Below are 25,000 nucleotides of genomic sequence, written 5' to 3'. Positions count from 1 at the left end.
AATCCCCAGCAGGCAGGTGTGCCAGGAGAAGAGCTGGAAGGTCGGTCTGTTAAACACAAAGAGACAACCGGAGAGAGGCATAAAAGTTACATTTACTGTCACATGAAAGATCATTAGTAATATATCCAAGTAAGGCTGATATGGTTGTCTATCTACATGAGTACCAGTGCTTGAATGCTGGTTATAGCACTAACACTGGCATTCAAATCTCACCTGTACTCACTAAAGAAGATACCCTAAGTTACCTTCAATTTTTCGTGTACCTGCGCAATCATAGATTTTTCTTACTTCCTAGGTGTCAATTTACAGCCACACTCAATGATGGTATGATGAATAAGTGACAGGCCTTTCAGCATTGAAAGCCTAAAACATGTCATTCAAATTGCAAAAAATGACCTCGACAGTAGGTGTTTTTGTTAGTAATTTTATTCTGATGTCCAATCACTGTTGGATTCAATTACAGACTGTTGAGAAATTTGGATTTAACACCTATGTGCCGTTGATAGAGAACACTAAAGGTCACCGACTTCTTTTTCCTTTCCTTCAATTTCCTTTAATGGCAAAATTATCTTTTATTACCTGAAATTTGGTGCCGACGCCCACTCAAGAGCCAAACACGCCAGGTCAACAGCAGCGTAGGCAAGCAAGTAGAAAACAGTCACCAAGCTTGCTATAGCGTTGAGCTGGCCTGCAAACACCACACACTGAAACCCAAGCACACCACAAACCACAGCTTAGGGCTGGTTGTAATTCTGAAAATACACGACAGCACATCGCAGAAACTCCGCTCACCTGTGCCAGACCCCAGGTGTACAGCACTGCCACCCACGGATTCCCCGAGGTTGACATCATGGCAGCCGGGGCTAATGGCAGACCTGTGAGGAAAACAGAAGTCTCTTACAAAAAAGCTTGCTGCATAAAGAAGGCCCTGATCTGATGAGTAAAAACCTCAACCCCCACCGAAGAGGTGATCCAGAGCAAGAGCGTGGAGGATACGAGACGCTCCGATCATAGCACACATTGCGGCTGACAGAGAGGCGCAGTATATCCCGATGGTGACAAACGGCGGCCAGATGTTTATTTTCTGGAGGAACCCATAATCCTGGATCAACAGGGTCCTAAGGAAAATGATACAATTGACAACTCATTTGTGGAATGGCCTCAATTATATCAGACAACACTATTATGAGGCATTTCAGACCTGTCACAGGTGGCGCTGACCAAAATGAAGAGGAGGATGTAGACTGTGAAGGTGTAAAAGACAGCTACGATGGTGCCATTAGGGATGGAAACACTCGGAGTCTTCAGCTCCCCTTCAGATGCATGTGGAGTGAGAACAAACGTCAGGGTGTGCATGATCTCTGTGCATCTCTTGTTTGACATTACTCTGCATAATGGCATGCACATAATTCAAAGGTAAAACTAGCAATGGCAGAATGGAAGTATACTGCATTACAAGTAGAAGTCATGCATTCAAAATGATACTTGAATAGTATCACAGGCTCAATATAATTAAAATATTAGTATTATTAGTATAAGTACCCTAAAAGTACTTGTTCTGCAGGCAAAATGGCCCTGTAGGTGTTATATTATTACATTTTATTATTGTATCATTTATATTTATGCATTAATGTTTCATAAGTAGAATATTACTGTTGTATTTTGTCAAGGTGGAGCTAATTTACTACTACTGCATATACTGTTAGATAGTTGATTATGTTTTGTAGATAAAAATCTTCAGAAAAACTTATAACTAAAGCAATTAAATAAATGTACTGGAGTATAAAGTACAATATTTCCCTCTGAAATGTATGTGAGTAGAATTATTAGCATAAAATAGAAATAAAAAGTCAAACTGTACTTAAGTGCTTTATATCAGTAAATGTACTTCTATGTGTAAGACAACAAGCTTTAACCTGACATGTTCGCTCCGGCCATGATCCCAGTGCAGCTGGTAAACATGACGGCAAACACGGTGGCAAAAGACATGACAGAGTTGGTGCTGTAGTCCAGAGTGTAACCAGCTGCAATGAGAAAATTAAGGAACAGCAGAGAGCCCTTTAATAGATGTTCCTAAATTTAAAAAGGCATCATGTAGCTTTCTTGTGAATGTGCTTTCATATCCTCACTAGCATCACCCTCGTGCCCTTAATACTCACAGCCCAGGTTGTTTCTCAGAGTGGTAGCATTGAAGCCCGTATAGCTGGCGTTGTAGTGGAGGGTCTGGTTGCCGGACCCCCGGTGGGTAATGACAAAATCACGAGGTTTGACCGCCACAGAACTGATGAAGATGGACAGCAAGGATACAGTGACCACCAGCAGGATGGCGAAGGCGGTGCGGGAGTAGATGTGGGCGCCCACCAGGCAGACAAGCAGACAGAGCAGGAGGATTACAGAGGAGTACAGCACTGTGTACCAGTAACCCTGAGGAAGCACCCGCACCCCCCCGGACACAGATGACTCTATAACAGAGGAAAACAGTGAGAAAACTGAGAATCCTCAACAAAACCAAATGAAGTAGTTTCGTTAGCTAGAAAAATAGATTAGAGAAACAAAACATAACCAAAAACTTACCAGGATCCACACCAAATACGTCAAGTATCGCCTCCACAAGACCAAGGACATATTCTCCACATGCACACACTTTGGCCAGGAAGAACATCAAACCGATGCTTCCTCCAAACTCTGGGCCTAGAGACCGACTTATCATGTCTGGTCACATTTGGTTAAGGTTGACGTTTCAGTTGAAATGAATGAAACTGCAGGCAGGATCAAGTAACACTCAAGAAAAACACCATTTTGACAATTTGTTTGGTCTCTGAGGATACAGTAGGCCCCACCACCTTGTATGGCACCATTTGTGGAAATGGCACAGATGGACAATATTGTAAGAGATATAATGGTGTAGGCTACAATCAACATTAAAAGACCCTGTAACAGCCCAGCATGACCAACCACAAACCCTGCAGGAGAGATCATGTTAGTGTTAGTCACATACAGCACAATGACTCTGTTATACTGTAAGTGTGTGAATCACACAGACATCCACGGTCTACAAAACAAAACTGCTGCTACTTTTCTCTCTTCACGCATGCATCGCTCACCAGTTCTCAGAAACAGCACGATGCTGAACATGGAGAGGATGGTTGGCACCATCACCCCAAAAAAAGTGTTCAGTTTTCGAGGGTCTTTACTTGGTGTCCCAGAGCTGGATTCAGGGGTGATGTCCGACCTCGCGACGCATGCCACTGTGGTCAGACCACACAGGCCTGAGGTGATCAAAGGGGTGCGTTCGTTTGACATGGTTGGTGAGAAGAGACTGTCTGCTTGCCCTGTGAAAAAGAAATCAATGAGACCGGTTTAAAACAGAAATATAACTACATAATTTAACGTACAGCAGAGAGGCGTTTCTCATCTTTTAAGTACAAAGTAAGAGCATTTATTAGAATTTTATGTCAGTTTTATTTCATAATGTATACAGCTTTCTTTTACATGATGTATTGATGTTTCAACTCACATGTAGCAACAAGCCACAAACGCACAGGCCTTTGAATTTTCACACCAATGCACACCCAGCTATGTTTCCACGCTTTCTGGCGCTTCCTTAAAGTGAAGATCATCATGTGCATAGTAGCACGCGTCACACGCTGCCTTGTGAACGCTTCCAGCCTCAGACAAACAAATTACTTTAAAGGGTTGTGAGGCTTTTTTGAGCAGCAGGACATAGGGTATTAAAAGTCTGACGCCAACCTGAACATATTTTTGGATAAGATAAACCAAACCTGTGCAACCATTTGTTTAACATAATCAGAAATTAGATTCAGTGACTCGACACAAGTAAGCAAATGAAATCCAGAATGTCCAGTGCCACTCAGGTGCCACATAGTCATATGATCATTTAACCTGTTCTACTTCTTTCCACACTCAGTCATTTCTCTTCTTTGCATACCTTTACTACAGAATAGGCTACTACAGGTATCAAAATGATGACTCACTGATTCACAGACCCTTGTCTGTTTTTGCATCTCAGCTGAGCAGCGTATGCGCCTCTGTGCACAGCTGACCTTGTTTGTTTTGTCTCTCAGGTGCCAGGGTTCACCTGTTCCATTCTTTCTCCAGGAGGCAGTTTTCAATACTGAGGCTGTTGCCAGAGTTCAACACCCCCCCCCTCAGGAAATCATAAGAGCAGCAACAGGAGTCACATGATAGGGATAGGCAAACTAGGACAGAGGTTTTACACAACAAAGCATGAAAGGACATGAAGGGACATAATCGCCTAATTATTCACACCCAGCAACTGATTATTTTCCAAGATTTACACATTATTTGCACAATTAATTGATTGATGATTAATCCAATCATGTACATAATTGCTGGTGCAGCCCAGTTTGACATGTGTTCACCATATGCATTTCTATCCACCATGGGCTGACTGAAAGTCCTTTAAAGCACATTGTGAATTAAGTGTTTTTTTGTTTTTTTAAATATAGTTGCACAACATTAAAGTGTTGAGTAAAATGAATATGATGGAACATACTCTCAACCCCATAGTGGTGAGATGACTTGTCAGTTGTTTTAACAGGGAAGTTGAATGTCAGTGAGACCTGAGTACATGCAGTAAACCGTATCATTGCGTAAAGCTTTACTTCCTTTATTGTCGATGATGCTCAAAGTGGCATTTAGCCTCGAGGTCGTGCTCTGCAGGATGCTGTTAATGATGCACTGAGCTGACATTTCGGATGTTGATGCAGACCGCCTGCACCTATCTAAAGAGGCCCTCTCAGGGTCCACGGGACGTACTTTAGGAACAAGTCGGTTACCAAAATAAATCACCGTTTCCGTCACATTTGCGTAGCATGCGGGTGGAGCAACTGCGGCATAAAAACTTTAAGTCTTTTCGGGGGCAAATGGTAAGAATCAGCTAAAACAGCGGGTCAATAATAATACGCCATGTTCGCAGCTGCATCTTGGGTAAATGTCTGTTTACGTTTTGAGGCTGGTGGCCAGGAAGTGGCCACGCCGGCAGTCATAAAACACCGCACCCGGTCTGAAGTGCTCCTGCACTGTGTCATGCAAGCAGCAGCATCCAGGATGTTTAGGGTAAGACGCACCCTGAGAAGTTTCAATCCCCTGCTGAAGCACCGAGCATCGGCAAACTCACCCCGCTGAACCTTCTCCAGACAGTTCCACCCACTTCTTGCTTCAAAACTCCCCTTTGAGGCCCACCGAGTGCGGCGGTGTGTCTCTGGTAAAAAATGCCCGGGTCAGACTCCCTGTGGACCGTCAGATGGAACCGCAGCAGGCCGATGGACAGGGCTGAGCTGAATGCTGTGAGAAATGCCCAATAACAACACAGCAGCCATGGCACGCCTCGCCCCCTATTATTTGTTCAAAAGTGTCACGGGAGTGCAGAATCCACCCATGTGACTTCCAAAGGGGAGGGCAGAAATACCACAAAGATAAGCTAAAGTACTGCTTGTCTAAAACCACGCCTCTTACTTTCAGAACAGTTAAACGTGACCTCGCCAGTGATTTATAAATAACTCCTAATAAGTGATTTCCGTTGTGAATCTGTTGCATACACTAAGAAGAACATACAGTAGCAGCCTATGTGAGCACCAGGCGCTGATGTAAAGTTGCGCTGTAGGCTGGACTGTAACGACATTTCTCCACACCAGGGGTCACTATTGTGGCAAAGATGACGTCCATATCTCCCGAAGGGCTCATTGTGTGGCAGGACTAAACTAAAATATCATGTGAGGTTTTCATTAAAATAATGGATTTTACCACATTTAAATCGCGAATACCCAACACATCCTGCTGCAGGGGATGACGTGGGGATCGCATGATGTTAGAGAGAGGAAAGGGAGAGCAGGTTTACTGTAAAATGTCTATTACACTACTTGTTGGACAGGCAGCATCTCCTCTGGGAGACAGTGACTCCCATTACTTCACGATCTCCTCAACAAATGGTTTCCAGGCTCTGGCCATGTCTTATAACACAATATGAACATGCAAAAATGTAATGCTCTCTGGCCACAAACAATCACCTATTGAGAAATTTAGAGTAAATAATATGCATCCTTTTTTAATATTTGTTCCATAATCCCTGCTGGGATGTTAAATCATAACACTGGACAAAAAGTTGGATTAGTATTGTGGATTTTTCTTTATTGTGTCATTTTGAAAATATAACAAAAAAAAATGACATGCATGCTTTGATTTTACATGACATGACCGGTGAAGAGATGTCATGTTTGAAGACATATAAAACACTCTGCCTTGAATAATACATTTTGTTTTCACAACAAAAGTTCAATTAACTAGGAAAATAATCTCAAAACAACATCTGCTCCTCCCCTGTCACTGAAAAATCCAACATAACATAAACATCCAAATGAAGTAACAAAAAGCACTTTTGTGAGTGGAGGACTTTAAACTGTGAGCCTACACACTGTTGTTGAGTTGGTCCACAGACAAACTAATGAAATGACACAGAGATGTGTGATTTCAATACAATGGGAGAATTTCTGAAACACCCAAGTTATTTTAAACATCCCATAAAAATCTCCAGGAGCCCTCAGGGTCATTAACTGAATCAATCTCTGTCCAAAATGTATCCTTATCCAACCATCAGTAAGGTCTTTATGTTCTGATCTGTTGTTCAGGGAGACTGTCTATATGCTCTGTAAATGTCCCATCCAAAGTGTAGAGGGGGGACAGTTAGCCATATGTCCAAACTTTCCTTATTGTGCTGCACCCTGCAAAGCATAAAAAAATATTTAATTTGTAAGGACCCCTGAAATCCTACTTGAGCGATCTAAAGAACCAACTCTTAGCTTTTCCATCTGATCAGGTAAAACTGTTCGAGCATGTCCGTGGAAGAAAGGGATCTCCAACCTGCAGAGTGGTCTGATCGGGGTTTTTTTAGTAGCCTATCTATGAGATGGGTGTGGTTGAAACATGCATCATGCTCGGGTTTGAGGATCCTTCTGCAAGCGCTCACCGCGTGATCTGGCAGCCTGTGTCTGAATGATGATAACTGACCGAGAGGGCCGCCTCTCATTAAACTGGAAGAAGAAAGCCCACACAGTCCATCTACTGACGGGTTGATTTTTGTTGTTGTTGTTGCACAGCCAGTAACCTTTTTTAAAAGATCAAATTATTTTCTATATGAGGCACTTGGCAGATTTTGCTCAGTAATCCGTCGCGGACTCGGAGGCGGTTGTCCTGATGAAGTGTCGACAGAGGGAGGAGGAAACCAAAGAGAGGAAGGAAGCGAGGATAACGTCACGAGAAGCAGAATCGGAGTAAAAACGGTCTGAGTGGGGTTTAATGGACAGTCCTTGATGCGGGCCGGGGACCGAGCTGTGGCGAATTTGTGTTTGTTTACGTCGTATCGGACAAATATGTTTTTGTCGACTCGTCGGGCGTGAAAAGGGCCAACGCACGTCGGAGAGGAAACGCAACCCAGCAGCAGCCGATTTCATCTTTTTAGGAGCTCCTCTATAAAGCAGGGAAATGGAGATGTGTGTAGCCCTCCTGCGTTTGCCTGTTTGCTGAAGGATTCGGAAGCAGCCTCATCGTGACACACGGAGCTTTGAGTGGATCTCCTCTGCATCTCCCCCCTTTTTTTAAATGAGTGGAAAAGACATATAGTCAAAAAAAAACAACAACCCTCCGCTGGATTTTGAGGACGCTGCTTTCAGTTTTTCTTTTTTTGTTACGACAGACAAAAGCAGCAAAATCATCGGGAGAATTAACAGGTAGCCGCCCCATTATCAAACGCTGTGACAGCCGCTGTAGGCCAGCCTATTGACAGTAAGATGGCTGGGTGATGATGTGCCTAGCTATTCGTGGCATCATTTTCGACTAAATTAATTTAGCTACATCCGCATTCTAGGAGCTCAGCATCTGAAACAAGATGTGGTCAAGGCCTTCATCAGCCACTCTGGGCTGATCAATATGTGATGTAGCCTGCATTCATAGGGGCCTTCCTATTTGAATGCGATCTCTAAATGCTGCAGACAGGGAAATAGCTTATTTAGTACATCTTAGACCTTTTGAATACTGCTTTTACTCTTTTTTTTCTTCTTTACTGCGGTGTTTATTTCAGTGCGGAGCTCCCGGGCCAGGCCTGCATGTGTTAACCTGGGAGCCACACGGTCTCTCTGACATTAACATTTACTCTGTCAAACGTGCGGTGGTTGTGGGCCCTGCACTATAGCCTCCAGCTGCAGACGTTGCCATGCCATGATGGTGTAGTTGCACATCAGATGTGCAGCCACAGGGGTGTGGCCAATCACACCTATTTGATTTTCTGTCTCCTTGTGTAAAAAAAACTTTCCCTCAGGTGTTCAGGCACTGAGGACATGCTTAACCTAACCTTCCTCATCAGCATCATCATGAATGAGGCAGCCTCTTGCCGACTAAGGCCCTGCATTAGTGCAGGTGGACTCTGTGTGATGTGTGTGTGTCCTCTCCGCACTCCTCTACTCCTTGTCCATTGGCATGACTTGAGCACAAATGTGCCTGTCCTCCAGCCGATGCTCACAGGCAACGAAAACACGCATCTGAGCATCTGGCTGGACCCATCCAGGCCTGATATCTGATGCATCACCCCCCCACCCCCCCTCTCTTTTACACCTCCACCCTTAGCTTTTCTCCTCCTCATTGGCTAAATGAGCAGCTGTGCCAGGAGACTGAGACCCATGATGCACCCCTTTTGGCTTCCATTAGTGCTGTGTGATCCATCTGGTCGCAGGTCCCTCCAGGGAACAGTGACCTACTGTAGCTAATTGCTCTTCCTTTGCAGTGTGCACGGTGTGCGTGTTTGCTGTGGAGTGTTATCATGGATTTGAATTGCTCAAACAAATGCAAATAGGAACTCCCTGTTTGGGAAGTGGTTTGAATGTGTAACTGTGCTCCTATCAGGAACAAGAAATGCTGCGTGAAAGCAAGATGTGGTGTACTGTGTGTGACCCCACTTAGCCCATAGCTAAAGGATACATCTCCTGCCATTCTTGGACATATTTATCTGTTATGTTAATTTTAGGAGTCAGGGTGCCTCAGATGACAAGAGAGTCATAAAGATGACAGTGTGTAGAATTGGCATATGTCCTGACTTGATACACAACCTGTAAGTGCACACTGTAACAAGTTCCCTTGGCTTTAAAGGGTGTGTTCACTCAGTATATGCTGCCTGGTAGCGATGCGGGCTGCTGATAGCAGCTTAGTCATTACAGATTATTCTCCTCAGTTAAACCAGGCATGGTTGCGCATCCATAAACAGATTACAAGGTTTTTTCTCACTGTGTGGGCTCAGTAAATCTTAAGAGATTAAAATGTGTGTTTTTATTTTATTATTTCTTTCCCAAATCTGGGACAAACAGTATTTTAAGCAAATAATTACTTAATTGATTCATTTCTTTTTATGAAAGTGGATTCCTGGATTACTGGATTATGAAAGCATGAAACTATGCCAATCCCAGTGGGCCTCACTAATATATGTCGGCAGTCATTTTTATTAATTTTAAGATGATACTTTATGTAAATCAGAGTCTGATATTTGAAGTTGTCCCACAACCAACAGGTGACCGCTTGGACAAATCCAAAATGAGTGAGCTGGAGCAGCTTCGCCAGGAGGCCGAGCAGCTTAGGAACCAGATAAGGGTAAATACAATATTTTTGTATTTCAGTTTTCATCTTTAGCATGATAATACTGATATATTAACCTGTTGTTTAATGTCCTTTAATTCCATCAGGATGCCAGGAAAGCATGTGGAGATTCAACCCTGACACAGGTAAGTGCCACTAAATGTGTGTATTATAATAAATGTCTCTAAATCTTTTTGGGGACTTGATTCAAGTGATTACCATTGGTTGGATCACCATTAATATGGAAACATGATAACAAGCTCATGGGAGAAACCTGTCAGAATTGAAAGACCTGGGAGTTTTTTGGTTCACACAGAAAAAGAAGAGCAGCAACTTGAAATCTTACTCTACTTATTTTGTAACACACTTTAATGATTAGTATCCATAATTCCATAATTACTTATACCCAATTTCCACAAACATGATCACCAGAAATATAAACCTGGCCCCCCCGGATAAGTATAGTTTCACATGGTGTTGTGCTACACTTTGCATGTGTCTTTGACATAAACATTTATACATTTTTTCCATAAAAAAGTATTTGCATCAAATTAACTCGTCAAATGTGGCATGAAATATTAGCCGTTTTTGTCTTCAGTGTCTGGTAGCCTAGCTGCCATATTGTGTCTCACTTCACACACAGTTATCAGTTAAAGTATGAATATCATTAGAATTAAGTTTTGATTAACTACTGCTCACTAATCTAGATAACTGCTGGTCTGGATCCTGTGGGTCGGATTCAGATGCGCACGAGACGCACCCTCCGGGGCCACCTCGCTAAGATCTATGCCATGCACTGGGGTACAGACTCAAGGTGAGTAAATACTGTACAAAACCTTTGATGTTGTTGGCTATGATTGTGATTAAAGCATTTCAGTGTATGTTGATGTGCATCACTAAAATAACCCATTATAGTTTCCCTGTTCAGTATAAAATAAACAACTTAGCAAAAAACTCTATGATTTGGCACCAAACAACAGCAACTTTGCATGGGGTAATACATATGGAGTGTATAATGGAGCAGTGTGAAGATATGTAAACAAAGAACTGGGTTGTCAGCCAAAATATAACAACCAACATTGCATCATCCAGTCTTCAAAAAGAGAAAAGGACATAAATCAAATCTTTTTATTGTATCTGGCTACATGCTGCTGCACAGGACCGTAACGCTGGACTGTGTTATCACATGATGTACTGAGATGTTGGTTGACACATTTGGCTCAGTGTGAAACAAGTATGCTCACTGATCAAAAATAAACAAACAACCCCCCCCCCCCAAACACACACACACACACACACACAATTTGTATTAAACTGACCAAACTGGTATACTGTGCACTCAGTCAGTCTGTTGTCAAAATAAAAAACATTAACTTGATCATTTACGTAACTGTAACTTGGCACAGGACAAACATGCAGGAGTCCAACTCCTTTTACCCATGCTAGTGGCTTTATGGGTGGTAATGTCAGTTTGTTGGTCGATCAGTCCACTGTGGTTCAGACCGAAAGATCTTAACAACTAATGGATGGATTCTCATGAAATTTGGTACAAACGTTTGTGGTGCCCAGAGGATGATTTCCGCATGTTAGCATGCTGATGTTAGCATTTAGCTCAAAGCACTGCTGTGCCTAAGTACAGCTTCACAAAACTGCTAACATGTCGATTTTTAAGAGCACAGAGCCAAAACATCTGAAAGTGTCCTTTAACACAGTTTTGGAGCACATTGTGCTGATTTAGTTTCAGTGCTATTTGTAGACTCAAATAGCACAAAAGCTTGAGCGCTAGTTATTTTCCACGTGTGGTTTCTGAAATATTTGATAAAACCAAAGAAATGAATGAAAGGCTTGAATGTTATTCTCCGCAGGCTTCTGGTTAGTGCCTCTCAAGATGGAAAACTGATCGTCTGGGACAGCTACACCACTAACAAGGTAAAGCGTTGAATAATTCTTCTCATCAGATCATCAGCTGCATAGTCAAACTTGTCCTCCATCCGAACTGGAAGTGAAAGTGGAGTAAAGTCTATCTCTTGTAGGAGTGTGGTTGACTTGTAACAGCTTCCTTTACAACCATTGCTAAGCCTTATTGTAGCACTGACAGTGGTATTAGCATTGGATTTTCTGTGTTAACACTAACCTATTGTTAAACTCTTATTAAGGGTTTGCATTTGATTTCCTTCTACTCCAAAAGTTAAATGTCATCTGCGTCCAAATACCTTTCCCCTCGTAGATACACGCCATCCCCCTGCGCTCCTCCTGGGTGATGACCTGTGCGTACGCCCCTTCTGGGAACTACGTAGCCTGCGGAGGCCTCGACAACATCTGCTCCATCTACTGCTTGAAGACTCGCGAGGGCAACGTCAGGGTCAGCAGGGAACTACCTGGCCATACAGGTGAGAAGACACTGCACTTCTGTTTGCGTTAGACTCTACCTGTGAGTCAAACTGATGAGACATTTCAGACGAGCGTGCACCAGTCCCCCTGCCAAACCACTAAGCAATGAAGATTTCATTTACATGGTTAATTAATCGCAAGGCAACAGTCTTAATGAGCTGAGACATCAACTCCTGTCTGTGAGACTCAGATTTGTGACACTAGCAACTGCGCTGCTTTATGTTAATTGTTTTAACACAATTTGTGAAATGACACAAAATGGATTTATTGCTGTTTTTCCTGCACATAAACACAAATACACTGCATTTACAAACAACTACGGATGAAGATGAGGTGCAAATTAAGATGTAGATGTAGGCTACATATGGTCTGCCCTACCTTAGCCTGCGCCAAATGCAGCCTGAGAGCAATACCTCAGGCACTACTACAGATATTTTAGGGGTTAAAAATAAATTCACCTAATCTATGAAAATTCTGCTAAAAAGACACTAGAATGGATAGAATAGGAAATGTTATTAATCCTAAGTGATTTTAAGCAGCGTTTACATGCAGACATTCATATATTCAATCGCATTTCAATTATGTTTTTGTATTACAATATGCAATAACTAATTCCATTATAATTTATTTCCTAATTCAATGGCAGTCATTCTCTCTGCCCGTGCCATGTTTTGTACATTCAGTGTACTGTTACAATAATATTCTTATTTTGTGGTAATTATTTTACAGTAGACGCTAGTAATGCCACTCTACTATCACCTACTCTAAAAATCTAAATGTGCATGTTTCACTCAGTTCCGCAGCAGAAACTCATCCAAATGCCTGTTCTTTTTGTTCTCTCAGGTTACCTGTCATGTTGCCGTTTCATTGATGACAATCAAATCATCACGAGTTCAGGAGACACCACATGGTGAGCCACAGAGAGCAAAACACAGACGTGCAGTGCAATGTTTTTCCTGAGCTGATCTGTCTTAACTCTGCGCTCTCTGCCCCAGTGCACTGTGGGACATTGAGACGAGTCAGCAGACCACGGTTTTCTCGGGCCACAGCGGCGATGTCATGAGTCTTTCCCTGTCGCCCGACCTCCGCACCTTTGTGTCGGGAGCCTGTGACGCCTCAGTCAAACTGTGGGACATCAGGGACAGCATGTGCCGGCAGACCTTCACAGGCCACGAGTCAGACATCAACGCCATCTGTGTGAGTGTCCTCAGGGCCTTGTAACCAAACTATAAGTTGTCAAATAAGTATTTTTTGATTCATAGTGTTTTTTTTATCTGGGATCATAGACAGTTTAATTGGAACTCCCTCAATCTTTACACATAAAGTGCAGCTCACTTATATTGGGAAGCCTGTGAAAACAGCTGCATGTTTTCTTCTGAAGCTCTGGAGGAGCTTTGTCTTAATAACCCTGATGATCAGCTTGGGCTTAGACACTATGAATGTACTATAAATTGTACTGCATTTACAGTAGCAGGCGTCTACTGAAAGATGCTACTGATTTGAAATAGAGGAAGTTCAGTGTTTTTGTACTAGATACAATACTAAAATCAGGACATCTCGGCCTCTGCTGTATTGATTTTAATCATTTCATTTAATCTACTGTATTTCACAAGATAAGTGAGGTCATAGTCTATATAGTTACTATTGCTAACCAATTAATAAACCTACATTTTAGCCACAAAGTGGATAGTAAAAGATGCTTTGGGTTAACACATTTTGACATTTAAATATGAATTTAGACTTAACCCAAGAGATGGACAAGCCTGTTTTGTATACAATGTACTGTCTGTCAGAACATTTATCTATTAGAAATTTTAACTCCAAATAACTGGCCTTGGTATCAGCCCAGCAGTGGTCTAATGTGGTAGTTCACTCGCCCGTGTACTTGGCTAATACACTATCAACAGAGCACCTCCAGGATTTGTCTCGGTGACATCACACACTGTCTTTGGGAGGGATTTAAACTTGGACCACGCCTGAGGATTAAAAAGATTATCAATTAACACCATATATGAACATCCTGCATCAGTTCAGACTCCAACTGAGGCAATCTCCAGTTTGAATTTGGGGCTGATGCACCACCCAGGTTATCTCACAGTGTGACAGGTGGTGACTGATGCAGTCTTAAAACACTGTGCTCACCAATGAGAACTCAGTTTTCCATCATATTAGGGCAAAGTATGAACAAGGGAACATCTTTGCAGAATCACATTCTTGTAGAATACGTTTACCCCGTCTTATTAAGAGTATTATGGTTTTTTTTTAAGTTATTCACATTTCCTGCTTCACACCCTTCTTCCTGGACTCCTCCTCAGTTCTTTCCCAATGGCAGCGCCTTCGCCACAGGCTCTGACGACGCCACCTGCAGGCTGTTTGACCTGCGTGCAGACCAGGAGCTCAGCCTCTACTGCCATGACAACATCATCTGCGGTATCACCTCCGTGGCTTTCTCACGCTCCGGTCGCTTGCTGCTGGCTGGTTATGATGACTTTAACTGCAACATCTGGGACGCCATGAAGGGAGACAGAGCAGGTGGGTAGAACAGGAAACAGCAGTGTACTGGTGAGATGTCAAAGAATAAGATCTGAAAAGGATTATATTCATTGTGGAGCTACTTCATTGAGACATCAGAGGTCTTAATATTTTTTTTGTAGTTTTTGTTGCCTCCAACCTGAAAAGGTAGTTTACTATGTGTTTTCTCTTTGCCACAGAGGGACGACAGGTGGCGTGCGTTTGTACACTTCAGATATAAACTTCTATATAAGGGTTGTAGGATGGACTTATAGGACTAACAAGGAAAAGTGCTATATTTTTTCACTGTAAAGTAAAACTGACCCTTATTTGACATACAGCTGCAATATTTCGCTCAAAAAGTAAGTGAAAGAGCATTTCGAAAAAAAAAAAAAGAACTGAAAACATATTTTTTTTACAACTCAGTGCAACATTTTAACAAGACATAATGCTCAATTTCAATATGCAATTCAGCATAATGTAACAAACTGAACAGAAATAATGTTAAAAAAATTTTACCCCCTTGAATCACATGAATTTTTAAAATTTTACATATGATTTATTTTTAAATAGAGCTCCATGCCAGACGTACTAGGGAATTCACACGTCTCAAACCTTATTTTGTAAGAAATGTACATCTTTGGTCAAACGGCTTGTTGCAAGTTGAAGCAGTAACAAACACTAAGTTGCTGTGTTCTGTGTGGTTTTAAAAACATGCAACAAGTCTTGTCTTGTTTGTCCTCATTACTCCTGCAGGAGTCCTGGCCGGCCATGACAATCGTGTGAGCTGTCTGGGTGTGACGGATGACGGCATGGCGGTGTCCACCGGGTCCTGGGACAGCTTCCTTAAGATCTGGAACTGAGCCATGCACATAAACCGCAAACACACACACACACACACACACACACACACACACACACCCCTTGGGCCACAGTTTGCACCCTGTATTCACTGTATGTAAGACTCAACAGACAAACTGCAACATTGTACTGTACATAATATATATGACTTAGATATGAGTTTATACACACACACACACACACACACACACCACTGTATATGCAGGACAAGACAACAGAAGCCCTGAACACATGCCCACACTACTTACAGCTGATTTAAGTGCACAGCAGCAAGGCTACAGTACCTACATACCCCCCCCCCCAACACACACACACACACACACACACAGATGATCTTAAAAATGTGACCAAATACAGTTGGATCTTCGGCTGCTCAAATAAAAACACAAATGCCACTATGACCTGAAGCCTTTTAACGCGTCTAACACACACATTCACGCACACGCGCACATACACATACACATACACATACACACACTTTTTCCTGAGAGACACTGGTCCTCGAGTTAAACAGGGGGAGAAGACGTTATTGGACAATTCTGTCTTTGTTTACAATGAAGTCAAAAATGCACTTCAGACAAAGTTTCTGTGCTATTTTTGTCTCGGTACCACACGTATCTCAGTGATGCTAATGTGAAGGAACAACGGCCGTGGAAGAGAATCATGAAAGTCCATTAACGCTGAAAGAAAATAACCACTGACAGACAGGGTGGGCCGATGATCGACAGAGTCCAAGGAAAATGTCAACTCTTATTTTCATCCTGCTCAAAACATCATGTAGTCGCTGTTTTTATAGATATGTACCCCCACATACAGTACAGTTCATCTGTTCAAGTTTTTGTTCATTTTTTTTTTACACTTATTTTATTCATGTTCTCCCTGTGTGCCTCAGATACACTTTAAGGATTATTAATAGAGAATATTCATGAAGTTAAATTAACAAAAAAAAATGTAAACAGATCTGAGATTCAGAATGTGGATGAAAAATAAAAGCATTATAAGACATCTTAATAGAGCAGGAGCCAGTATTCATACTTTGACTTTGTCAATGTATTATCTGGACATTATGATGGTATAATTGTACATAATATTAATAAATTATAGCCTCTCCTGCCAGTTATTGTGGTTTCTTTTTTCTGGTGTATGACTGTATGACACAATGTCTGTCCTGGTCCTGACGTAGGACTACATGGACTCACACAGTAAAATTACCAATGGTGTAGTTTCTAATTGGCCTGTGTACATTTTAACTAGTTTATTTTACAGTCAAACATTTAATCAAACACTGAAAAGATGGTAGTTTTTAAGAATCTCTTCAAGTGAAATGTTCAGTCATTGATTTTTTATTTTATTTTTTTAAACGCAACATGCTACGCACACAACTGTTTAACATTTAACTTATTGTTTTCTTACTAAGGCCTACCATTAGTTACAGTTTGTTATGGCAAACAAAAGCAAAATAAAGGACACAAAACAAATTTTGTCCTTTAGTGAAAATATCCTATTAAAAAGCAATATAATAAAACCAGCATAATAGCCACATCAAAATTTATAGTTGTATTTCCAAAACTTGAAATTGGAAACGCACAAACACCAGGGATACAATAACTCTAGTTGCTCACAGCAAACCAAGCAACATATTTAATCAGACCTGTGGAAGGAACCTGAACTGCACTAATACAATTTTATCTCCAATGTTGGGAATCAGTAGTGCTCAATGTTTCTACTCCAGAAACAAAACCAGTCATTTGTGCTCAGGTCAGAGCAGTGTTATTTGATTTGTTCATTTCCACTCATTACTAATTGTTAACACACTAATAGTTCAGGTAAGAGTAGTTCACTTTATGATTTTTCTTTATCTGCTGATTTAAGTTCAACTGAAATGTTTTAAACGGGAACAGATTTAGCTGCATTTGGATTGAAATGTTTTGCCTTCAGCCACCAGGGGGTGCTGCAGGTTATTCGGCATCCCAGGACACAGAAGGATAACCCCCCCCACACACACACACACATTTTTTTTTAAAGGTTTTTGGCAATTCATTTAATGGCCTTTCTTTAAAGCAGAGGCTTATAAAGTAGTGTCATATATGTAACACAAATCCAGTGACCGGGACAATAGGTCCAAGCTGATTATAGCACCATCATGTGGTTAAACACAGACATACTGGTATGTTCACTACTGTTGTTAAGGGCCCTGCACACCCATGATAAAACCAGAGGTAATTTTAAATTAGCCGCAGTAACTGAAAACCCCTGTAGTGGTTTTTTTTTTTGGAAACAATTATTTTGGAGATTCAAGCTTAGCCGCCAAAGAAATAATATTTCAAGGGCACGTAGTTCATAGAAATTTGAATTTACTGTGGTCTAGACATTTTACAGAATACATTGAAATGAAACACGATTAATACAGACTAAAATGAGATCAACATTTTATTTTTCAAACAATTCTGTATTAAGACATGAATTCATTCAACACAATCTTTTGAAATTTTTTAAAGTTTATCAGTCTATGAAATACAATCTGGAGTTAACCTCTCACAAGTAACACAGACACGCGCACGCACACTAAAACATTGCAAAGATGTTCACCGTCTTTAAAAAAAAGTTATTGAAAAAAGAATAATAGATATTTGTAGTTCTGTCCAAAGATCCATGTCGTTTTTAAGCTCCCCAGGTTTGATCTGCCTCCCTCCCAGCTACAGCTGCTAATCCATTCATACGTTATTAATTAGAAATACAAGCTATGAGAGAGGAGTGCCCCATCAGAGTATTATTTATCATCCATTTATCGATACTTAGTGTTCATAAAGGCAGTTTCTGGGATTTCATAATAGCAAAACGGGAACAAGCATCCCAAAAGGTGATTGCGTTAAACTGACAGAGAGAAGCAGTTATTTCTTGTGATTACAAAACAAAAGTTAAGTACAGAATTATTTCTGTAACAAGCGACACACAAACCAGCCTACATTCAGTCTGCCAAAGGCCACTGAAGAATCACTTCCTGCAAGTCACACTAAGATGGACAGCCAGGGTTTCGACTTTTTCAAATGCTTGTATTGCTTATTAAAAAGAAATGTCGTCGCCCGACAGGACAACCGTCTCTCAGGATGGTTTTCTTCACCTTCAGCGCTCCACCAACATCTCAGTGGTGCCTCTTTCTTTCTGATAATTGTGTGCATCTTCAGAGCCGAGTTACATGAATTCAGCAATCATATCGGTTCATGCTTGTGATCAGATGGTTTCCCTAAAACTAATGAGTTGCAAGGTTCTGGTCTTTTAATGGCTCTTGGCACAAAATGAAATAGCACTTTCACACCTTAAGGTGCTTTTAAGGAAATAAACAACCAGAACTACTCTTCTGTGTTACAAACCGCAACTCATTAAACAAATTTCTGCTGCATTAAATTAGACAACAAGCTTTGGAAGTGACTGCCTCAATCAAGTTGATGATATATTGTATTACCTCACCCAATAACCAGAAGTAGATATTTATCACGAGCATTAGTTGTGATGTGGAGCTCATTTTCAGTCTTTTTTTATTGGTAAAATAAGGGTCTTCTTGAAATACTAAGTCAAATCGTTTAAGTGAAATGCTAACCAGAAAAACACCTGTCAACACACATCAGGCAATACCTGGCATTTTTAAACAAGTCTGACGCTACGGTATTTTGCCTTCTGTGTACTTTAGTTAATATAGTTAATTTTAATTTGTTAATGCAACATAAGTATGTGTGTTAAAGGGGAACCACACCAATTTTACACATCAAAGTCTGTTTACAGGTGTTGTTGGGTCCACAGACTGCATATAAAGATGAACGCCGCCTCTCCACTTCCCCTCACTGTACAAAAATGAAACCAAAATATCCCGGATACGCGCGCTACCATCTTGCACTGGTGACGTCACTTAGAGCCAGAGTCTGCGCACTTGGGATCGGAGTTGGAGCCACTGTATTTAGGTCCCACCCATACACCCGCCGACTATATTGAGCGAGCATGGCTCAGCTGTCAATCATGCCACAAAACCCCTTTTTATAACATCACACGACTTACTGAAACCAAACTTATCACACACTTTCACATAAATCAGTGTGATTAGAACTGACAGAAACCATCTTTGGGAACAATTTATTTGACTTTTTAATTTGGCCGCCAGGGGGCGATAGAGATGTTTTGGCTTCACTTTTGGGGAGCTGTTATCTGTACATCTTCATACAATCAATGGTTGGGTTTGGTAAATTGCCTCATGTGATGTCACATAAGTCATCATCTGTTGGGGCTGAAGAATACTATCACTATAAGGTGATCTTACCAGACCTCGGTAACCTGCTGCTCCACATCTCTGCTTCAGGCACGCATCTCGAAGTTACATCAGCAACTAAGCCAAATCCCTGCCTGAACTGTCAGGGATTTGGCTTAGTTGGGTTCTTTTCACAAGAAATAAGCATGGAATAAAAAAAGACGATACATTTTGATATATCCGTTTTATAAAGAGTCCATTGTGTTTCTGACTGTTACAGAAGTGCATTGCTGATTCAGCGGAGTTCCCCTTTAAAGACTTTCATACTTGGTGACAAAAACACTTGGCCAGTCGTCTTTGCCTGTATTCTGTAAATGTCGCTAAATGCTGCCTGTTTGTGCCACAATCTCAAAGCCAAGAGCCAGTAATACTCAAGGGCCATTACGCCCCTTCGCATCACCACCTGTGTGGCGATTCCGGTCATCACCTGAGCGTATTAACAGCCTGTCCACCCCCACGTAGACAATTTACACCAGAGGCCAGATCAAACACCAATCTGCGAGTCATCACAAGTGTCTGAATCACAGCCACAGTTGACCTTTCTGGTAACAAGAAGACGGACATTATTTTTCTGTCAAGATAGCACAACAGAAATGTTGCAGTTATTGACACACAGCTGTCTCAGCAGACTACTTGATATACTACCACCAACAACTTTGACTGATTACATACTGACGAGTTTGACAACTGCTGAGTGAATGAGGAAAAAGAACTCCATCTCTCGGTTACGCTCGATTATAGTTTTGATCTCTGCCTTAAATACATTGTGCTTTGATTAATAGAGCAGGACACATTTTTATATAAATACAAATCTGTCTTATAGATGTACTTTTATTTCTCAATATAGACTAATTTACATATTTTATAAAATAGGCTTCTCAGAATATATCAAGCTAATATCCCCACTACTAAGATAACATAGTCAACACCATTAAAGAACAAGCGCTTACCTCATCTTTGCTGCGGCAACCTACAATTTCTGAGCAGACATCACACACAGAGTTAAATCTGGTCTGTGCACAAGAACTAAATTTTCTCTACAAACACGTTTCATACGTATGGCTTTTCTCTATGCTGGCTCCCACTGTGAGTAGATCCTTTCGATACTACACTGGATTCACTGGACACATTAACTTTTTTGTTATTGCAACTTTCTGAATGCATTATCGTCTGTTGATCATTTTAGGTTACATATGTGGTGCCAAAAAAGCATTTCAAGTCCATCTACAGGATATTCTGGATTTGACTTAAGTGCACTTAACTGGCACCCGACATAAATCATAATGAGGGAGCAAATGTAGTTGTGCCTGGGGGGCGTCTCATAATCCATCCTCAAACCTCTCTCCTTCCCAATTCCAAGGCACTGCTTAGACTGTAAACATGGCAGATTGATAAAAAATTATGATTTGACCATAAAAAGCATGAGCGCCAGAGCTCCTAGTGGATTGTAATTGTAACATCTGAAATGTAGGTCATGGCACATAACAGATATTTAAGAGTAAAAACACATTCGCTAAAAGGGGAAAACAACTTTGATACAGTACTATATAACCTATTTCAATGGCTTACATGCACACCAAAGTATCTGCTCGAGATACAGTATATCTGTAAATGTTTACTGAAGTGTAAGTGCTTTCCATGCCCATTTACAGTTTGTTTCTCACCATAAAATGTACCACCTATTTATATAATCTTAACCCTCTGGGCCCTGACCATATACTGCATTTTTAATAGATTTCTTTTTGATCATATAAAATATATCTCCTTAGCTTAAAAGCATGACTATCCCGTTCATCACTGGCCAAGATTCCTTTCATAATATCCAAAAGCTTTTCACACACAAATTTACAGTCTCATTCTCTTAACTTTAACATGTCAGCAACTAATTATAAGATGAACAGACTTGTTAAAAATGTTGTTTTCCCAACAACTCCATGCTGATAAGGTGTATGACAGGAGTGCAGAAAAAAAACATCGTGATTTTAAAAATGTCCACCTGTTAATACCAAAGTGCTGTGGCAGCACAGTGTCGTAACTAAGTGAATCACTGAAACAAAAAGCTTGACTCATGTGTTGACATACCCTCTGCTGACAGAAAATCACCAGGGTACTTCCTGATAACGCTGCTTCATACTGTACCATACTGCCTACAGTATGAGAGCACAGTCTCTCCCTTATGCAGCTGACAAAACAAAGCAGACAGTTATTCCCCTAAAAAAGCAGCTAATAAATCGTGAAGCCCTAATATTAGTAAGTAGTTTTTGGATATATATATACTGAAAGGAACATTGGGTAGTGACCCCGCAGTTGCAGAATATGCTGTGAACTTTGGCAGAATGTGTAGATATAAAATATATTAAGTCTCATGTGCTCCAGCTGTGTTCACCACAGTGCCTGATGAGATGAAGTCCTCTGTGTTATTGCAGAGTCACTCTATATTAAATCTTCCCCCTGGCCTAAGACAAATAAACTGTACCAAGAGCTGTTCTACTGCAATCCCCTGGACAAACACTTCTCACAAAAAGATCCACACTAGCGAAATAGTCTAAGAACTGAAATATAATACAGCAGAGTAGATCACTGTGGTAGGAGGGTGAAAGGACCCCAAAACCGATCTCCCTCAATCACGTTAATCTCAGTGAAACCCTCCTTCCACGTTTCTCCAACTTTGTCATCCTACTGCCTAACACTACCAGCTAAATACATGAACTCCCCTCTTCAAACAAAGACTCCACAAGAATAGCATATATTGCAATATAATAGCAATATAATTACAGTAAAATTAAGGATACCAGTAGGCTAATACCAATACAGAATCACTACATATAAATAACAAATGTTTGTATTTTGTAAATCTATGAAAACAAAATGTTTAGATACAAGCCTCATGGTTTCACCTAAGCCATAGAAAGGCAAAGCAGGATATTTCACAGTACTGATTCTGAGTACTGCACATTTATGAAATTTCTGATTGTTTTTGTTTATTATTATTTATTCATTTTTAAACTGAAATTGATTTTGAAGCATTCAAGGCTTACTTTCCGTGATTAAGAGCTGCAACATCATTTGCCATACAGGCCAGAAAAAAATAAAATTGTGAAAGCAAGACTGCAGATTACTGTCTACAATATATAACTAAAAATATTTAAAACAAGCTACTTTGTTCTGACTTTAAAGTCCCTTTGAAATATTTTTTTGTATTGAATCCTTCCTTTGAGCCTCCCTGAATTTATGGGAGCCCCCAAAACAAAGGGGGTCCACAAGCCACTGCAGATGGATGTTCCAGCATTTTATTATTCAACGTCCATGTGTCCGGTGGCAACACACTGAATGGAGGCTATATAAGAGGCCTGCGAATGATTCAGATCCAAGTGTAAGGTGCTACCTATTTACAGCTTCATTTCAACATATAGTATAGGTAAATAATGCCTTCTTCGAAATGTACTGTAGAACCATCAAGGAATGTTTTTAACATACTTCACAAATAAGAACTAAATTGTCACGACTGAACACATGTCCACCAAGTAAAGAAAATCAACACAAGAATATATACAGTACAAATTAATAGATGGTATTAACATCTGAAGCTCTATCAGTGATTCCAGGGAGCATGTGATCAGGGGGCCTCGGTAGAAACTGTATCTTAAGAAGTGTAGGCTAGGATGGGTTTAGAGATTGTTTGTGTTTGTGTGTGTCGTTGAGAGCTGTGTCTTTCGAGCATGAGTGCGTGAGTGCGAGCAAGCGAGCTGGAGAGAAAGATAGATGGGTGTTCACATTTGTGTGCATGCGTTTGTGAGTATTTCGGATGCACTTCCTTCTCCAAACCCTGCCTGGGTTCCACACACTGACCAGAGCAGCTGTTCCTTCACCAGTTCATGATGCAGTTTCTGTTCAAGGTCATGAAGTACACCTGGCTGCTACCTCCAGAGCGCACTGATGCAAAGAACACCTGGGGAACAGCACGGACCACAAAAGGACAACAGTGTGAGCGACGTCTTTAAATTCAGCTGCTATTAGTGACCTTACTTTCTCCACAAGTGTCTGCATCCCTCTTACCTTGTCATTTCTCTCACAAAGGAACTTCAGCCTCTGAGCTCTTTTGTGCATGAAGACACCATCCAGGTGGCCGGTCTCCACAGAGCGGATCTCAATGGCCTTTTCTCCCCATCCCATGATCTGATTTGAGCAGATATGAGCTGTAAGGCAAAATGTAATATTAGTTTTAGACAACCCGATTACAGTTTAGATGCAGCAGAAGATGCATCCACTTTTATCCATAAAGGTTTGATGTGACCCGCACCAACAGATGTGGGCATCTCGCCCCACTGCAGGACCACGTCCTTGATGATGCGTCCATAGGTGTTGACGTAGACACCCTCATCCTCGTAGCACAGCAACATCTCCATGCCGTCTGAACTGGGCAGGAACACAATTGCGTGCGGCGTCACATGGCTCTGGATCTGTTTGAGGAGACAACAGAAGGTATGATCTCCTGTAGGTTTCGCATCTCACATAACACCGCTGTCTGACAGCTGTCCTACTTACATGAACGGGGATATAAATGTCATAGTTGTTTCCGGAGTCCACGTCGATGGCATGGAAGCCAGCACAAGAGCCGTAGATGACCTTCAACCTTTGACCCTCCTCCACTGTCAGGTCAACCAGGACAGGCCTGTGTGGCAGGTCTGCAAAAGACTGGTTAAAAAGAGTGGCGGGGGGTTTTGGGAGCAGAAAGTGAGTGTGAGAAAATAATCATCTTAAATGCTCTTCTGGTTGCCTGATCTCGCATAACTAATCCAGCTCATTGGGAAAGGGAGACTTACCTTGAAGGCCATGAATTTGTGATAAGGTTTGGGCGCCCAAGCATACACTTCCACGGCATTCTTCAAAGCAATCACCAGGAACTTTATCCTCTCATATTTCACTAGATAGAACAACCACAAGGCCATCTGACATCAGATACTTGTTGATCAATAATTCACTCTGCCAAATGCATTCATGAGAATTTGTGTGGAGTAGAATAGACAGCAGTGATAAATAGCCATCATCTGTCACTCACCCACTTTATAGTGCACGCAGCCCTCCATCTCCCCCACAGTAGTCCAGCCTTGCTTTTTCTCCACCTCAGGATCATTGTGGAGGATCTTGTTCCTCAGCCAGGCCAGATAGTAGACACGCACCTTGTTTTTCTTGCCTTAATAGACAAAGAGGAGACCAATTTCAGTAATTATTTAAATGCATTTAAAGTATGGTTTAAATCGTCTTTTGACCTTACTAAATATA

The 25,000-nt window shown here is 41.3% G+C and overlaps 3 protein-coding genes across 3 annotated transcripts; 1 reads left to right on the top strand and 2 right to left on the bottom strand.

Annotated features, from left to right (window-relative positions):
* LOC119884596 (solute carrier family 12 member 9-like) lies at nucleotides 1–5,457 on the bottom strand (the record flags this gene model as incomplete). The annotated part of the gene is given in 11 exon segments (XM_038694981.1): nucleotides 1–46; nucleotides 580–704; nucleotides 793–875; nucleotides 961–1,118; nucleotides 1,202–1,313; nucleotides 1,917–2,024; nucleotides 2,160–2,462; nucleotides 2,575–2,712; nucleotides 2,829–2,963; nucleotides 3,105–3,332; nucleotides 5,162–5,457. Coding segments are annotated over 10 exon segments (1,407 nt in total), but the record flags the coding sequence as incomplete, so codon positions are not given.
* A 1,547-nt stretch (nucleotides 5,458–7,004) lies between these two features.
* LOC119884595 (guanine nucleotide-binding protein G(I)/G(S)/G(T) subunit beta-2) lies at nucleotides 7,005–16,536 on the top strand. The gene is made up of 10 exons (XM_038694980.1): nucleotides 7,005–7,766; nucleotides 9,593–9,672; nucleotides 9,765–9,803; nucleotides 10,365–10,471; nucleotides 11,523–11,586; nucleotides 11,885–12,047; nucleotides 12,892–12,958; nucleotides 13,044–13,245; nucleotides 14,364–14,580; nucleotides 15,316–16,536. Exons 2-10 carry the CDS (start codon nucleotides 9,616–9,618, stop codon nucleotides 15,420–15,422), a joined length of 1,023 nt encoding a protein of 340 aa, XP_038550908.1. The 5' UTR covers nucleotides 7,005–7,766; nucleotides 9,593–9,615; the 3' UTR covers nucleotides 15,423–16,536.
* A 1,296-nt stretch (nucleotides 16,537–17,832) lies between these two features.
* LOC119884593 (misshapen-like kinase 1) lies at nucleotides 17,833–24,911 on the bottom strand (the record flags this gene model as incomplete). Its single annotated transcript, XM_038694979.1, is given in 6 exon segments — nucleotides 17,833–23,666; nucleotides 23,774–23,913; nucleotides 24,018–24,177; nucleotides 24,263–24,412; nucleotides 24,541–24,641; nucleotides 24,777–24,911. Coding segments are annotated over 6 exon segments (770 nt in total), but the record flags the coding sequence as incomplete, so codon positions are not given.
* Between the last annotated feature and the right edge of the window lie 89 nt (nucleotides 24,912–25,000).

This window comes from Micropterus salmoides, unplaced genomic scaffold (genome assembly GCF_014851395.1).
Source record: "Micropterus salmoides isolate LMB-PRFRI ecotype aquatic unplaced genomic scaffold, ASM1485139v1 Ms_hic_scaffold_3572, whole genome shotgun sequence".
Lineage (NCBI taxonomy): Eukaryota > Metazoa > Chordata > Actinopteri > Centrarchiformes > Centrarchidae > Micropterus > Micropterus salmoides.
The sequence above is the reverse complement of the archived record's forward strand: the minus strand, read 5'-3'. Positions and strand labels throughout refer to the sequence as shown.

Coding starts and splice junctions, on each gene's coding strand:
- LOC119884595 (XM_038694980.1), top strand. CDS start 9,616: ATGAGTGAGCTGGAGCAGCTTCGCCAGGAGGCCGAGCAGCTTAGGAAC. Junction 12,048..12,891: donor GGAACTACCTGGCCATACAG/GTGAGAAGACAC, acceptor TTGTTCTCTCAG/GTTACCTGTCATGTTGCCGT. Junction 14,581..15,315: donor CATGAAGGGAGACAGAGCAG/GTGGGTAGAACA, acceptor TTACTCCTGCAG/GAGTCCTGGCCGGCCATGAC.